The sequence below is a fragment of the Dipodomys ordii genome, unplaced genomic scaffold, assembly GCF_000151885.1.
Source record: "Dipodomys ordii isolate 6190 unplaced genomic scaffold, Dord_2.0 Scaffold24, whole genome shotgun sequence".
NCBI classification, from domain to species: domain Eukaryota; kingdom Metazoa; phylum Chordata; class Mammalia; order Rodentia; family Heteromyidae; genus Dipodomys; species Dipodomys ordii.
The window spans coordinates 15,756,864-15,772,606 of NW_012267240.1; the positions used below are offsets into that span (position 1 = coordinate 15,756,864).

The window sequence follows — 15,743 nt, forward strand, 5'->3', positions numbered from 1 at the left end:
GGAGATTAGATTCTAATAAAGGACCCTTCCAGAAGTATGCTTTACCTGCCTGTCTGCCCACAGCCCCTGGAATAAAGAAATACATCAGAATGTAACAAATTCCCCCAATAGTAAAAAAAAAATTTACAATCTCTGACTAAAACTAATGAACTACTATTTGAATAACCAAGAAGAGCATTGTATGATCATTTTGTCTGTTACAAAACCAACAGGAAAACTAGCTAAGATTTAAGGATGATAGTTCTAGACACTTTGTTATACATTTATGGATAAAGCCTTCATTAGCAGGATCCACAAGATGGAAATGATCTCCAGGCAAGACATAAAGGTCGAAGTTTCCACTGGTAACATCTTTCCAGGCTAAAAATGAAGATTTTTATTTAATAACAAATATCATTTATGAAGTACAACTCAAGATTGACTTGATCATTACTAGATCATTCAGAGCTGATACTTAGAGCATGTATTACCTCCAAGGTCTCAGGTTCTGTATCCTATATTTTTTAATTTCTCTAAGATCTATAAGTATACAGAACTATTTCCCAGATCCTTTTGTGTCAGATGAAACCAACAGCAATTCATTTATACTACATAAAACCTGGACTCCATTATCCCCTTATTGGTAGTGAGTCCTAGTGGACATTTGCTACAAACCATCAAACACATAGTTCATCAAAACAAACTATAAAAATGATTTTACCTTCCATATCTTTGGATATGTCATTGGATCCAATAAAACAGGTAAAATCACAGGACTGTGTCTTCACAGAGGATGTATCCACACTGTAAATATAAAGGGTCATTTTTGTGATTTTTCACACAAAATCCCAGCATCCTTTCATGTTATAACATCAGTGAAAGGAAACACAGGATGGCCTCACCACGCCCCCTTTGACTGGTTCCAGAAACACATTTTTGTTTTCTTTTTGTTTTGTCCGTCACAGGGCTTGCACTCTGTGCCAGAGCACTGTCCCTGAGCTCTTCAGCTCAAAGAGAATGCTCTACCACTTGAGCCACAATGCCACTTCCAGTTTTCTGGTGGTTAGTTGGAGATAAGAGTATCACCGTGATCCTCAGGTCTCAGCCTCCTGAGTAGCTAGAATTATAGGCGTGAGCCACCAGTGCCCAGACAAATTCTTTTTTTTAAAAACCCATCGCTACTTCTCCCTATCAGAATTTTGCTCACTTGTGATTGAGGCTATTTCCCAACATTGTATAAGTTCTAGAATGCATGGGGAACAAGAAGATGGCAGTCAAGCTTGTTGTAAGTAGTATTTTTAGTTTTTTTCTTTACCCCAGAAAGGATCTCCTAGCTCAGAATCCAGTTAGGAGAAACACAGTGACCTGAGAGCACTGGACAAGAAGTGGGAGGGGAAATGGTCAAGGTTATGAGATTTACACAAAAATTGGTAGCTTACTATTTGCAATTCCTTTAGGAAGATGAGTGCACATTGGTATTAATTAACTTAATAAATAAAACTGTGATAAATCATCTATCTATATTTATGTGTATATCTCTCAAAATATGTGCAAGTCATGTTCAGTTTGTTGGGGTTTTTTTGGTTAGTCCTGGGGCTTGAACTCAGGGCCTGGGTGCTGTTCTTGAGCCTCTTTGGGCTCAAAGCTAGTGCTCTACCACTTGAGCCACAGCACCATTCTGGCCTTTTCTGAGTAGTTTATTGGAGATAAGAGTCTCACAGACTTTTTTCTGCCCAGGCTGTGTGCTCGTCATCATTTATCAATACAGTCTGTGCTCAAGCTCCACAGTAGTTTAGTATGAATATCACAGCCTCAAAGGAAATGAAATCCAAGAATATTATGTTCTTAGACAGGTAGCCTCTGTGAACTCTCAATATACATCTCAATACACATCGCACAAACAAAACCTGTCTCTGTTACTGTACTTACTTGCTATTTTTAAGATTGTTTACGTCTGCCCGTATCATGGGCAACCATTGGTCCATAAGGTCTTTGTTATCAATGATATGGTTGGGGGTGCCTCCAAGCTCCAGAAGATGATGTTTAATTTGTTCTTCTGACAATTGGTTCGTGTGGAGAAATTGATCCTGCCAGTAGCTTGACTGGAAACATTAACAAACAGATCTGATATTTCAGTAAACACCCTCAGTCTTCAACTTAAAGCAGTCAGAGAGAGCAAGAAAAAATGGCATTGGTGGCTCATGTCTGTCATCCTAGCTACTCAGAAACTGAGATCTGAGGATCATGGTTCAAAGCCAGCCCAGAGAGAAAAGTTCATGAGAGTCTTATCTCCAATGAAAAATGTTGGAAGTGGAGATGTGGCTCAGTAGTAGAGCACCAGCCCCAAGCAAAAAAGCTAAAGGACACTGTTTAGGCCCTAAGTTCAAGACCTAGTATCAGAAAAAAGAGGAGGAGGAGGAGGAGGAGGAGAGCGAGGGAAGAGGAGGAGGAAGAGAAAGAATATCAGAGATCACAGAGTGAGCTGGGTTAGAAAGTTGGAGTAATTCCATGAGCTGGGCACAGGTGGCTCATATCTATAATCCTAGTTACGAGGCTTGCAGTTTGAAGCCAGCCCAGGAAGGAAAGTCCATGATACTCATCTCCAATTAATTACTAAAAGAGCCAGAAATGGAGCTGTGGCTCAAGTGGTAGTGTGCTAGCCTTGAAAGAAGGGGAAAAAAAGGTTCAGGGACAGCAACCACACACACACACACACACACACACACACACACACACACACGGTTTCAAAAGTTTGATATCACTATTTCCTTTGGAAATTTTAAGGATTCTTTTCCTGGCTCTGGTTGTGTAAAGGAACTAACACATATGTTCACAGGTGTGGTTTTAGCTCAGAAACTAACCAAGATGCTTTCTAGTTACACAAGTTTTTTTTAAAGACATTATTTGTTGTATTCTTTCTTGGTCTTCTGTCTCTTTCATGCCCCATTTCCCCATGTGAGGACTCAGGCAAGGTCATCATGTTCCTCCCCTTATCTCATTGACTTCAGGAGGGATGGAACAGTCAAGAGAGCAAGGAATATAGCACTGGAAACTAACACTTGCACATTGGTAAATAAGTAGACCCAAGGCCACCATTCAGCCTGGAGTCAAGCTTCTGCCTGCCTGCCTGCCTGCCTGCCTACCCCCCTCCCTCCCTCCCTCCCACCCTCCCTCCCTCCCTTCCTTCCTTCCTTCCTTCCTTCCTTCCTTCCTTCCCTCCTTCCTTCCTTCTTCCTTCCCTCCTTCCTTTCCTTCTTTCTCCTCTTATTTTATTTCCTTTTATTTTATTTATATTATTATTATTATCTTTAAGTAGTTGTACAAAGAAGTTCCCATTCTACAAAACAGTACGTGAATACAAATTGTCTGACAACATGTCACCCATGGCTCCTAATCCATCCCTTCTCTCACTTTTCTTTTCTTTCTGTCTTTTTAAAATTGAGATGAAGCAATCACATAAATTTCACAGATTTCACAGTATTATGGAATAGTAATACTTAGTTAAAGTCACAAACACAGTTTAATCTTCACAAGGCAAATTGTCATTATCAAGCTCTATAAAGTTTGTGAATTCTATGAGCTTTGACAATACAATTATTTCTTCCACATCAGTGATGTTTACATTTCTTTCCTTTTATTTAGTATAAGCTGTTCCCTCTTTCCCTCTCATTCCTCCACTTCCTTCCTTCCTTTTTTCCTCCCTCCCTCCCTCTCTTCCTTCCTTCCTTCCTTCTTCTCTCTCTCTTTCTCTCTCTTTTTCTTTCTCTCTTTCTCTTTTTCTTTTCTTTCTTGCCTGTCTTTGGGCTTGAACTCAGGGCCTGGAAATCATCTTTGAGCTTCTTTTGCTCAAGGCTGGCACTCTACCACTTGAGCCACACACCACTCCTGGCTGTGGTATTGAGGTACCAAACTCGGGGCTTCATGCATGCTAAGCAAGCAGTCTACCACTAAACTCACCCACAAGTTGTATAGTTCATTGCCAACATAATGTCTTGTGAGTGTCACTGATGCATTTGCACTTCCAAATTTTTGTTGGTTTACTGAACATAAGAGTGTCACGGATTTTCCTGACTAGGTTGGCTTTGAATGGCTATCCTTAAATCTCAGTCTCCTGAGTAGCTAGAATTATAGGCATAAGCCACCAACACCTAGCTTCTAATTTTTATTTCACCATTTCCCTCACCCTCACTCCCCTCTCCTGAAAAAAAAAAGGAATGACTTACATGGAAAGGAGTTGCACTTGACAAGAACATATGCACTGGTTCTACATTGTATTTTTCTTTTAAGCGCAGTGCACACAAAACAGCTACACTGGATCCAAAACTAAAAGAGGGAAAGACAATCACAATGATATCTGTTCAGCAAGAACAGGCATGACCCACTGGTGCCCGGCATCCAGTTATCTTTTTTTGGGGGAGGGTGGTCCGGTCGTGAAGCCTGAACTCTGGGCCTGGGCACTGTCCCTCAGCTCTTCAGCTCAAGGCTAGCACTCTACCACTTGAGCCACAGCACCACTTCCGGTTTTTTTCTTTTTGCTTATGTGGTGTTAAGGAATTGAACCCAGGGCCTCATGTATGCAAGGCAAGCGCTCTACCACTGAGTCACCTTCCCAGCTCCATCCAGTTATCTTTTAAAACAAAATATAAATACCTGTGGCCAAAAAATGCAAATGATTTATCATGAATGATTGGCAGCAGAGCGTCAATAATTTCATCCACTTGCTGGTGTATGTCACTGGCAAATTGCTCATCAAGACGACTTTCTCTTCCAGCAAATCTTACAGCATGCACTGGAGATTCAGAAACACATTTACACAGGCAGATAATGAATAAGATACTGAGGATCTTTTTTTTCTTTCCCTTCAGTCGTGGGGTCGTGGGGCCTGAACTCTAGGCCTGGGCGCTGTCCCTCAGCTCTTCAGCTCAAGGCTAGTGCTCTACCACTTGAGCCACAGTGCCACTTCCAGCTTTTTTCTGCTTATGTGGTGCTGAGGAATCGAACCCAGGGCCTCATGCATGCAAAGCAAGTGTTCTACCACTGAGCTACCTTCCTAGCCCCCACTCTTTTATTTCTTTTTTGTCAGTCATGGGGCTTGAACTCTGAGCCTGAATGCTGTCCCTTAGCTCCTCAGCTCAAGGCTAATGTTCTACCAGTTGAGCCACAGCACTACATCTGGTTTTCTGAGAGGTTTATTGGAGGTAAGAGTCTCATGGACTTTCCTGCCTGGGCTGGCTTTGAACCTCAATCCTCAGATCTCAGCCTCCTGAGTAGCTAGGATTACAGGTATGAGCCACCAACGCCCAGCTTTGAGGATCTTTTAAAAGGACTTATATTAATATTAACATAATATGAATGTTTTCAAAGAATTAAATAATAAGTACAGGTGAGGTAAACATTATTTTAGCACTGAGGACCAAACTCGGCCTTGCACTTGCCTGAGGAAAATCCCCAATTGAGCTAAATCCATTCAGTTAAATCCCCAACCCCAAGGTAAATATTTTAGATTGGGTTGGGTGGGCAGAGGGGGAGGGCAGTCCTGGGACTTAAATTCAGGGCCCGGGTGCTGTCCCAGAGTTTTTTTATGTTCAAGGCTAGTGCTCTACCAATTGAGCTACAGCTCCACTTTCAGACTTTACTGCCCAAGCTGGCTTCAAACCCTGATCCTCAGAGCTCAGCTTCCTGAATAGTTAGAATTACAGGCTTGGGCAACCAGCATCCAGCAACATTGTAGAATTTGTTGATAAGAAAACCAATAGAGCTGGGCACTGGTGGCTCACACCTGTGATCCCAGTTACTCAGGAGGCTGAGATCTGAGAATCACTGCTCAAAGCCAGCCCAAGCAGGAATGTCCGTGAGACTCTTATCTTCAATTAACCACCAGAAAAATGGAAGTGGTGCTGTGGTTCAAGTGGAAGAGCACTTCCTTAAGCTGAAGAGCTGAGGGACAGCATTCAGGCCCAGAGTTCAAGCCCCATGACCAACGAAAAAGCAATAAAACTGGGCACTGGTAGCTCATTCCTGTAATCCTAGCTACCCAGGAGGCTGAAAATTACAGGGGTTCTATATACAAATGAAGCAGCTACCTTGGCAACCGTTGCCTATTTCAGAAAAATAAGACATTAAGTTTCAAGAGTGACCAAGAGAGTGAGGAAAAGGCTTTAGAATGTGTTAAATTTGAGAGCTACAACTGAGTCCATTTATGTGAAACAAAGAAGATTCAAGCTCTAAAATCCTTATGAAAAAGTAGACTAGGAAAAATAAATATATCCTCCATAGTAATGGGAAAGAACAAGAACTTTTTGGGTTTTCCTAGACTCTGGATGGGGTCATGTTGGGAAAGTCCAATTTTAATTTTAATTTTTTTGGCTGGTACTAAAGTTTGAACTAAAGGTCTCACATTTGTTTGGCTTCCTTGCTTAGCTGACACTGAACCACTGACCTCTGCCTCCAGTCTGGCTTTTTGCTTGTTGATTCTTTTGGAGATGGAGTTTCATGGACTTTGCCTGGGCTGGGCATATATGAGATACTGGTGCCCACCTGCCTTTCAATTCTTATGTCAAAGTCTCGTGTTTAGGCAAATTTGAAATTTATTTATATTACTTTGGCAGTCTAAGGAAGGTGAAGCTAATAAAAATAACTCAAAATGAGCCTGAGTCGGTACCGTCCCAGGCTGTATCAGTTACGAAGCAATGACGTCATCTCCTGTTAAATGTCTTTCCAGAATCAAGAACCAAGCTGACCATAAATAACAGATTGCTAGAGTGAAACCTAACACACTTCAAAGGAACACATCCCTCCCCAAGCAATGTAAAATTCATGATGTCTAGCATCTAATCAACACTCACTAGACGTGTCACAAATCTGGCAAACCTGGCGCATAACTTCTTATACTTCTTACATTCAGAATGTTCTGATTCTGCCATAAAGAAAGATGGCATTTTGTCATTCACAGGAAAATAGATGGAACAGAGATCATTGTATTAAGTGAAATAAGCCAGACTCAAAAAGACAAATATCACATGTTCTCTCTCATCTGTGAAGTTTAGGTGTAGTGAGGAAGACACCAAAGTAAAAGGGGGACTTTTAGGGATGTGGAAAGTGAAGGAGGGAGAGAGGAATAAGAAAAGCCAGTGGGGGGAGGGGAGATATGATCCAAGTACATTATATGTATGCATGGAAATGTCATATTAATAAAACCTAGTTGAATAAAAATAAAGCCTTTTTGTAAAATAAAACATTGAAATGAAAATATGAAGAGAAAACCCCTGAAGAAACTTTTTTTTCAGCAGTAAGGCTTGAGCTCAGAGCCTGGGCACTGTCCCTAAGCTTTTTTTTGTGGGGGGGGGTCCGGTCGTGGAGCCTGAACTCTGGGCCTGGGCGCTGTCCCTCAGCTCTTCAGCTCAAGGCTAGCGCTCTACCACTTGAGCCACAGTGCCACTTCCAGCTTTTTTCTTTTTGCTTATGTGGTGCTGAGGAATCGAACCCAGGGCCTCATGCATGCAAGGCAAACGCTCTACCACTGAGCCATCTTCCCAGCCCTACTCCTTACCACTTTGAACCACAGTGCCAGTTCCGATTTTCCAGGGGTTAATTGGACCTTAGAGTCTCATGGACTTTCCTGCCCAAGGCTGGCTTTGAACAATGATCCTCAGATCTTAGCCTCCTGAGTAGGTAGGATTATAGGTATGAGCCCACTGGTGCCCGGCGAGAAGCTTTTTCTTTAGTTTTGCAATACTTTAAGATAACAATTCAGGTGTTACAACTCAAGAAATTGAAGAAAAAAGGTTCTAAAAAGGTAGTCATAGGTTCTAATATAAACATAGAGAGAAAGGAGCTTAAAAACTTGAACATCTCAGAAGAAGGAGGCAGAAAGTTTTTGAAGACAAAATGATGGAGAAATGTTTCCAAATTTAGAAAGAATGATAAATCTACAAATCTAAGAAATTCAATAAACTCAAATTCCTTTACATGCTTGTCATCTGAATTTTTAAATTGCTTAAATGATGATTTAAAAAAAGGGTAACAGGTCTGAGAATGTGGCTTAGTGGTAGAGTGCTTGCATAGCATGCATCAAGCCCTGGGTTCGATTCCTTAGTACCACATATACAGAAAAAGCTGGAAGTGGTGCTGTGGCTCATGTAGTAGAGTGCTAGCTTTGAGCACAAAGAAGCTTAGGAACAGTGCACAAACCCTGAGTTCAAGTCCCAGGACTGGCAAAAAATAAAAAAGTAACATACCTTCCAATAGATCAGACATCTTTTGGCCCCATCTGGCAAAATGATTAGAGCCACCTCCTGCCCAGGGAAAGCAAATCAGCTTAAAAATTGCATTAGGCCTTTGAATTAAGCAGTTCAAAACTTTTTCATTCCTAGGAAGAAAATACAAGTGTGTTTAAGATTCAAATATACATATTAAGTCAATACTCAATATCAAATTAAGTGGTTTTGTTTTTTGTATTTGCCAGGCCTGGCACTTGAACTCCGGGCCTGGGTGCTGTCTCTGAGCAACCTTTTCTGCTCAAGGCTAGTGCTCTAACACTTGAACCACAGCTCTACTTTGAGCTTTTTCTGTGATCAATTGGAGATAAGAGTCTCTAAGACTTTCCTGCTCCTTCTGAAATCCTCAGATTTCAGCCTCTTGAGTAACAAGGATTACAGGCATGAGCCACTGTTGCCTGGCTCAGTTGTCCTTAAATGGAAATCTTAAAAACAATTGTGCCTGTACTGGGGCTTGAACTTAGGGCCTCAAGGTCTTACTTGGCTTTTATGCTCAAAGTGCCAGCTTTGAGTTACATCTCCACTTTTGGCTTTTTGGTGTTTAATTGGAGACAAGATTCTCATGGACTTTTTGCCCAGGTTGGCTTCGAATCCTGAGATCTCAGCCACCTGAGTAGCTAGGATTACAGTAGCAACTGGTATCAGCTTCCTTTTTTTATTTTTTATTGAAGTAATAGGATTCTATGACTTTAGAGTTGACCAGAGAATTTAACATAGAATATATAATATTAATATAGATACTAATGTAGAACAATATAGATCTAGATAGTCATATAGAATAATAATGAGATTCCAGGCTACAGAAACAAGGAGATCTAAGTTCAAATCTTCAAATACATCCCTTAACATGAAACATCAGTCAATATAAATTGAACAGAATTCTGGAGTCTTCCTTACAAGTTAGTTCGGATGATAAAGGGTATCAAAAATAAGCCAGGCACCAAATGACTAAACCTGTAATCCTAGCTACTCAGGAGGCTGGGATCTGAAAATTGCAGTTCAAAGCCAGCCAGGGCAGAAAAGTCTCTGTGAGACTTTTATCTCCAATTAACCCCTTAAAAACTGGAAGTGGAGCTGTGGCTCAAAATGGTAGAGCACTAGCCTTGAACCAAAGAATGCAGGGACAGAGCCCAGACTCTGGGTTCAAGCCCTATGACCAACCACACAACAACAAAAAGTATCAAAAATGTTCACCATGGTTCAGGCAACGAAAGAAAACTGAAGCTCAGAGACATTCAGTCACCCAACAGGCAGAACACAAATACTGGCGATTTTTTTTATGAGCTCCTTTCCTACTTATCCCTCACTCCCACTATTCTCAGGATCAAACTAGAATTAGGCTATTAAGTGGTTGGACATGGAGGCCATAATTGGAAAGCTTTGGATTAGAGTCCAAACAGGAACCTACTCTCTTGTTTTAGTGTCCGAATTGAACCTTGCCTTCCCCCTTTAAAGACAGTAATGGATGATTTCACTTTACAAACACCATCAAGTCATTCTCATTTTGCAGTGTCTAGCTATTTATAATACATTGCACTAATGGCAATGACCACCCATATAGGCTTCTGTGAAAAACATCTTTCCATCTGATAGGGCAATTGTACACAGGCAGGGTACTGGACTTTCTAGAATGTAGGAAAGAGATTGGTGACAGGAGACATGGCTTACCTGGTTCTCCCAGCTTGGTCTTTTCTCTCCATGCTGTAAGAAATGTTGCCAAAGTGTTAGTATTAGAAACTTGTTGAGTCAATGTTAAATTAAATTCTTATTTGGATAATATGCTCCAATTAACTTTGCATTCACAGAGGAGTGACTATATTTCTTTTAGATTGGGTGACTAGGTCAACTGGTCTGTCTTGTGCTTTTACAAAGAGAAAGAAGGAAAAGGAGAAGAGGAAAAAAGAGGAAAAGATGTAGGCAGGAGAAGAAGGAGAATAGAGACAATATAACTGGTGTAATGAAGGTAAGGAGTGATGGTCTTGTATTAGTTCATATTAGATAAGTGGTCAGATCACTCTACTCACAAGACTTTTAGGTAAGGTGCACAAATGGAATTTAGGTAGTGTGCAACTTTTTGTAAACATTTGCAACTGAATAGATGCTGCTGCTCAACAAACAAATTATCTGTTAGAAAACTGGAGCTGGAGGATACTTTTTTTTTTTTTTGTCAGTCGTGGGGCTTGAACTCTGAGCCTGAGTGCTGTCCCTTAGCTCTACAGCTCAAGGTGAACACTCTACCACTTGAGCTACAGTTCCACTTCCCATTTTCTGGTGGTTTATTGGAGATAAGAGTTTCACAGACTTTCCTGCCCCTTTGAACCGCTATCCTCAGATCTCAGCCTCCAGAATAGCTAGGATTACAGGCATGTGCCACCAGTGCCCAGCAGGATACTTATTTTTAAAATAGAAATCTTAGTTTTCGGGGCTGGGAAGGTGGCTCAGTGGTAGAGCGCTTGCCTTGCATGCATGAGGCCCTGGGTTCAATTCCTCAGCACCACATAAGCAAAAAGAAAAAAGCCAGAAGTGGCGTTGTGGCTCAAGTGGTAGAGCGTTAGCCTTGAGCTAAAGAGCTGAGGGACAGCGCCCAGGCCCAGAATTCAGCCCCCATGACTGACAAAAAAAAAAAAAAGGATGTAAAAGGCACAAAGATTTTTTACTGCTGGGAGCCAGTGGCTCACGTCTGTAATCCTAGCTACTCAGGAGATTGAGATCTGAGGAATTGTGGTTCAAAGCCATCCTGGGCAGGAAAGACCATGAGACTCTTATCTCCAATAAACCACCAGAAAAACGGAAGTGGTGTTGTGGCTCAAGTGTTAGGGCGCTAGCATTGAGCTGAAGAGCTCAGGGACAGCATTCAGGCCCAGAGTTCAAGCCCCGTAACTGACAAAAAAAAAAAGATACTTTGAATGTCTTGTAATTATTTTAAGGCCACAGTTTACTGTATCAGTTGTGAATCTCAGAGTTCTTTCTTGGAGCCCAAGCCATGCTCCAGGCTATACTTTCTACAGAGCAGAAAGACTTGCATTTGTTCCCTGGAACCTCACCAGTACACCACCAGTGGCTTAGAGCCCTCATTAATTCTCAGTATGTTCATTTGTGCTAACTCACTTGGTGTTCACTGAATCCGTGAGGAAGTGTCTTTTCTTCTAGGTGATAGATTTAATGCAGAAACTGACAGCCTTGGCAGACAGTGCGCACAGAAGGCAAGCTCAAGCAGGGTGGTCTAGGAGACTCTGCTCTTGACTCTCTTAATATATCCCATGAATTTGCTATGTGAGTCACTTCTGGTCACTGTGATAAGTAGACAAGGAAAACAAACTGAAGGAGGAAGGCTTATTCTGGTTCCTGGTTTTAATACACGGAAATTGGTTCCATATTTCTGGCCTATGGGAAAGCAGTGCTTGATGGTAGAAGGCTATGATGGAGTAGTTATTCACCTCATGGCAGCTAGGAAATAGTATAGAGAAGGGGAAGGTGGCAAGAGTCATCTTTCTAGCTGGGCACTGATGACTCATGCCTGAAATCTTAGCTACTCAGGAGGCTGAGATCTGAGGATCACGATTCAAAAACAGCCCAGGCTCGAAAGTCTGTGAGACTCTTGTCTCCAATAAACTACTAGAGAAACAGGAAGTGGTGCTGTGACTCAAAGTAGAGTGCTAGCCTCCAGCAAAAGAGCTCAGGGACAGCGCCCAGGCCCTGCGTTCAAACCCTATAAAAAAAAATCATCTTTCCAATCTATTCTACAACTTTATACCTTGCCTCTTATTGTTAACACCTCTTTTTTTTTTTTTTTTTTTTTTGCCTGTTGTGGGGCCTGAACTCTGGGCCTGGGTGCTGTCCATCAGCTCTTCAGCTCAAGGCTAGCACTCTACCACTTGAGCCACAGCGTCACTTCCGGCTTTTTCTGCTTATGTGGTGCTGAGGAATCGAACCCAAGGCCTCATGCATGCAAGGCAAGCGCTCTACCACTGAGCCACCTTTCCAGCCCTGTTAACACCTCTTAATAGGACTATTTTACTATAAATACGATCAAGGAATTAATTGGTTATTTAGAGTTTTTGGTCTCCAATCACTTCCCCAAAAAACCATCATCTGGAGGTCAAGACCTCAATTCACAAGTTTGTGGAGAGACAACTCATATTCAAACCTTAACACATACTAAGGAAGAGGTACTAGGAATGAAAAGGAAGAGCTGGTTTCCATGGCTACTTTCCACCATGGACTCAATAGAATTTGTAATTTATCCTAACTGAAAAGTGTGGGGAGAGGAGAGAGAAAGATTATTTCTACTCTTCTGGGTTAGGTTTCCAGGTACACATGGGTGTCATTCGCTGAAAGACAAGAGAAAGGACAGATTTAAAGAAAGGCTTTGAGTATGTACAGGCTGCCTCAATAAAGATTCCTAGGAAGTTCTGGGCTTTTGAGTCTGGAGAGCAGAAATAGATTTTGGGACCGTCTATGTCTACAAGAGGCAGAAGACAAGGGATGACATAGAAATGTTTCTGATAAAATTGAGTAGTAAATTCCACTATTGTTATATTTATGCCCACTGCTATTTCAGAGTTTGGGAGTCTGACCACTTATGGTAGGAGGGCACTCTGAAAATCAGCTGGCAGTGGCGGTATGGCTCAAGTGGTAGCCTTGAGCTGAAGAGCTGAGGGATAGCATCCAGGCCCAGAGTTCAGGCCTCATGACTAACCAAGCAAGCAAGCAAGCAACCAACAAACAAACAAAACTTTTGTTGTTAATCCAATGGGCTCCTTTCCCAGAGCTTAGCATTCTCCTTTCCCAGGATCTGGTAGGCCCCTTCCCAGAGTTCGTCACTAGGCCCATTTGGTACAGGCAGTAAAAAAATCGGCCTCCCTTCCTCTTACCTTGAGATGACACTCCATTGGGTCAGTTACAACCATAAAAGGTAACAGGACTCCCTTAAAGTGATCTTCAGTCTGGACAGCTGCAGGCACCTTATCTATTACTTGGGCAGCTGCCATGAATCCTAGGCCATTTGCCCACACATCCACACCAAAGCCCTACCTCCTAGCCCCACAGGTTATATAAGCTGGTGCTTCTTCTCCTGTGAGAAGTGGCCTTGTCAGTTGTTTTGCTGGCAATAAACCTTTCTTTGTTCTACATGCCTGTGTGTCTGTGTGTCCATGTGGTTTTCTGAGAGGTCCCAATACATGTCATTTTCAGGACAATGGATACAATTAAATGTCGTCATATGGAGCGAAACAAGCCAAATTCAAAAGGCAAACTGTTGTGGAAGCTATATTGAAAAGACATATATTTTCTTTCCATGGATATACACATATGTGTATATGCATATCCATATATACAATTATTTCTATGGTTAAACATAGGACATAAATCAAACTAAGGGAATACTGAGGAGAAGAAGGGAAGAAGAAACAAGGGTGACTAGCTTTGTAATTTATTACAAGTATATGTGAGAACACAGAGAAACTCAATGAAAGCTGTTGGTTTTTAGGAGAATGATGGGGGTGGGGGAATGGTGGGTAGCAACTTCAAAGGGTTGGGCTGATAGGGAAGGAAGAAGGAGGTCAAATACTGTTAACATAGATTATTTGTAACTATGAAAATGGAACAAGGAAACCTATTGGGGATTTTTTTGTTGTGAGGACAGGGAGGGGAAACGAACTGGAATACAGTGTTAACATGGGGGGACATATAAGAAGTCTCCACTTCTGTTCCAGAGGCCTGCCTCTGACCAGTTTAGCTAAACTCAATGTCTTCTTTTTTGGTTCCATCTGCAAATTCACATGTATACATTCAAACCCCACACAGGGTCTGCAGGGTGTACACCCGTAGCCTCTGCAACAAGACACAATCCCAGGCAGTGGACCAGATCTTTATTTCAAAAGTTACTGACTGCACAATCCTACAGGGAGATATTTTAAAAACCCCACTTTTCTAGGAGCTATGATTTCAGTCAACCTGTAAGAATGTTTGCAGGAGTTTGGGCTCACTATGGTACTAGTGTTTAAAGCTCTAAAAACCTAAAAGGTCATCATTCTCCTGCAGGCATTTCGCCGTAGAGTTTCAACACACTCTGTCTTCTCTTCAAAAAAAAATTTTTTTGGGGGGGGGGGTCCAGTCGTGGGGCCTGAACTCTGGGCCTGGGCACTGTCCCTCAGTTCTTCACCTCAAGGCTAGCACTCTACCACTTGAGCCACAGCGCCACTTCCGGCTTTTTTTTTTCCTTTTTTTGCTTATGTGGTGCCAGGGCCTCAGGCGTGCAAGGCAAGCGCTCTACCACTGAGCCACCTTCCCAGCCCATCTTCAAAAGTTTTTTAATAAAAATATCTCCCGCCACTCCTTACCTAAGACTCTTAACACCATATGGTTCATCAGGCAGAATTCCAAGCCTTCCGGGCTTTGCCTTGCCCATCTAGAGGTCGACACTCACCTGTGCATATTTCTGAGCCAAAGTTGCTGACAAATTCACAAAAGTGAAGAGCACAGCTTCTGGTGCCCAGGTTGAGATTACACCTTGGTTGGGTCAAAAGAATCTAAATCACGCAGTGTCTATGATTAAGGCGCTTTGCATTTACCTGGTCTTCTAATTTCCTTGTTTATGACTCCAGATCGCTCCTTGCAGCCAGCGTGTGATTTCCATCTACTGATCAGGGATTCAGGTCTTCTTTCACCGGTCTCTCTGACTTGGGGATCTACATAAACACCGGTTGTGGTCTGAGGGGGCGTGGCCACAACCCACTTGGTCCCAAAGCCCTGGCCCTGTCAACTTGAAGCAGGGAGTGGGCGGAGCCCAGGATGCTGCTGCTATTGGTGCTGCTGAGACCAGGGTGGAGCTCAAGTTGAAATCCCCAACTCCTTTCTGTTCCCTCCCCATTGGGCTTCCTCATGGGGTTGGAGGTGAGGGATGGCTGTGTGCCAGGGCCAGTTCATCACTGCTCTTCTGATGTTCCAATTTTCCTCTCCGGCAGGAGTAACCAGAACACCCAGTCCCAGGCCAGAGAGGAAGTTTCAGCTATTTTTTCCTGAGTCCTCAAATCTGTTTGGAGATTAATGAGGAAGAGACCTAAGACTCCTTGACGGGAGCCAACACAGAAGCTCTGTAGAGTAACCTGGGAACCTGAGGCCACATTCCCCTGTGGCTCTTAATGAAACTAACACTGAAGCAAAACTCACAGATAAAGGTCTCCAGAGTCCGGTGCCAGTGGCTCACGCCTGTCATCCTAGCTACTCAGGAGGCTGAGATCTGAGGATCACAGTTCAAAGCCAGCTTGGGCAGGAAAGACCGTGAGACTCTTACCTCCAATTAACCACCGGAATACCGGAAGTGGCGCTGTGGCTCAAGTGGTAGAGCACTCACCTTTAGCTGAAGAGCCGAGGGACAGCGTTCGGGCCCAGAGTTCAAGCCCCATGACCAACCAAAAAAAAAATGCCCCCCTTTTAAACCTTGGTAATCAATTGTACTTAGAAATGTGAGCCTAACTCCTTGAGGAG

General features: G+C 42.6%; 1 protein-coding gene across 1 annotated transcript; it reads right to left on the reverse strand.

The window, feature by feature from the left end:
* Nucleotides 1–217: 217 nt before the first annotated feature.
* Nucleotides 218–9,955, reverse strand: Olah (oleoyl-ACP hydrolase). The gene is made up of 7 exons (XM_013014605.1): nucleotides 9,924–9,955; nucleotides 8,217–8,347; nucleotides 4,630–4,768; nucleotides 4,203–4,302; nucleotides 1,909–2,081; nucleotides 701–783; nucleotides 218–360 (listed from the first exon to the last, which is right to left on the reverse strand). The coding sequence occupies exons 1-7, from the start codon at nucleotides 9,953–9,955 to the stop codon at nucleotides 218–220; spliced, it is 801 nt and encodes a 266-aa protein (XP_012870059.1).
* Between the last annotated feature and the right edge of the window lie 5,788 nt (nucleotides 9,956–15,743).

Bases quoted from the DNA above. Each gene is read 5' to 3' on its own strand.
- Olah (XM_013014605.1), bottom strand. From the start codon at position 9,955: ATGGAGAGAAAAGACCAAGCTGGGAGAACCAG. The intron at 4,769-8,216 runs GTATGTTACTTT...CTGAATCTCCAG, and splicing joins GATGTCTGATCTATTGGAAG to TGCATGCTGTAAGATTTGCT. The intron at 2,082-4,202 runs GTAAGTCATTCC...TAATGTTTCCAG, and splicing joins CAAGTGCAACTCCTTTCCAT to TCAAGCTACTGGCAGGATCA.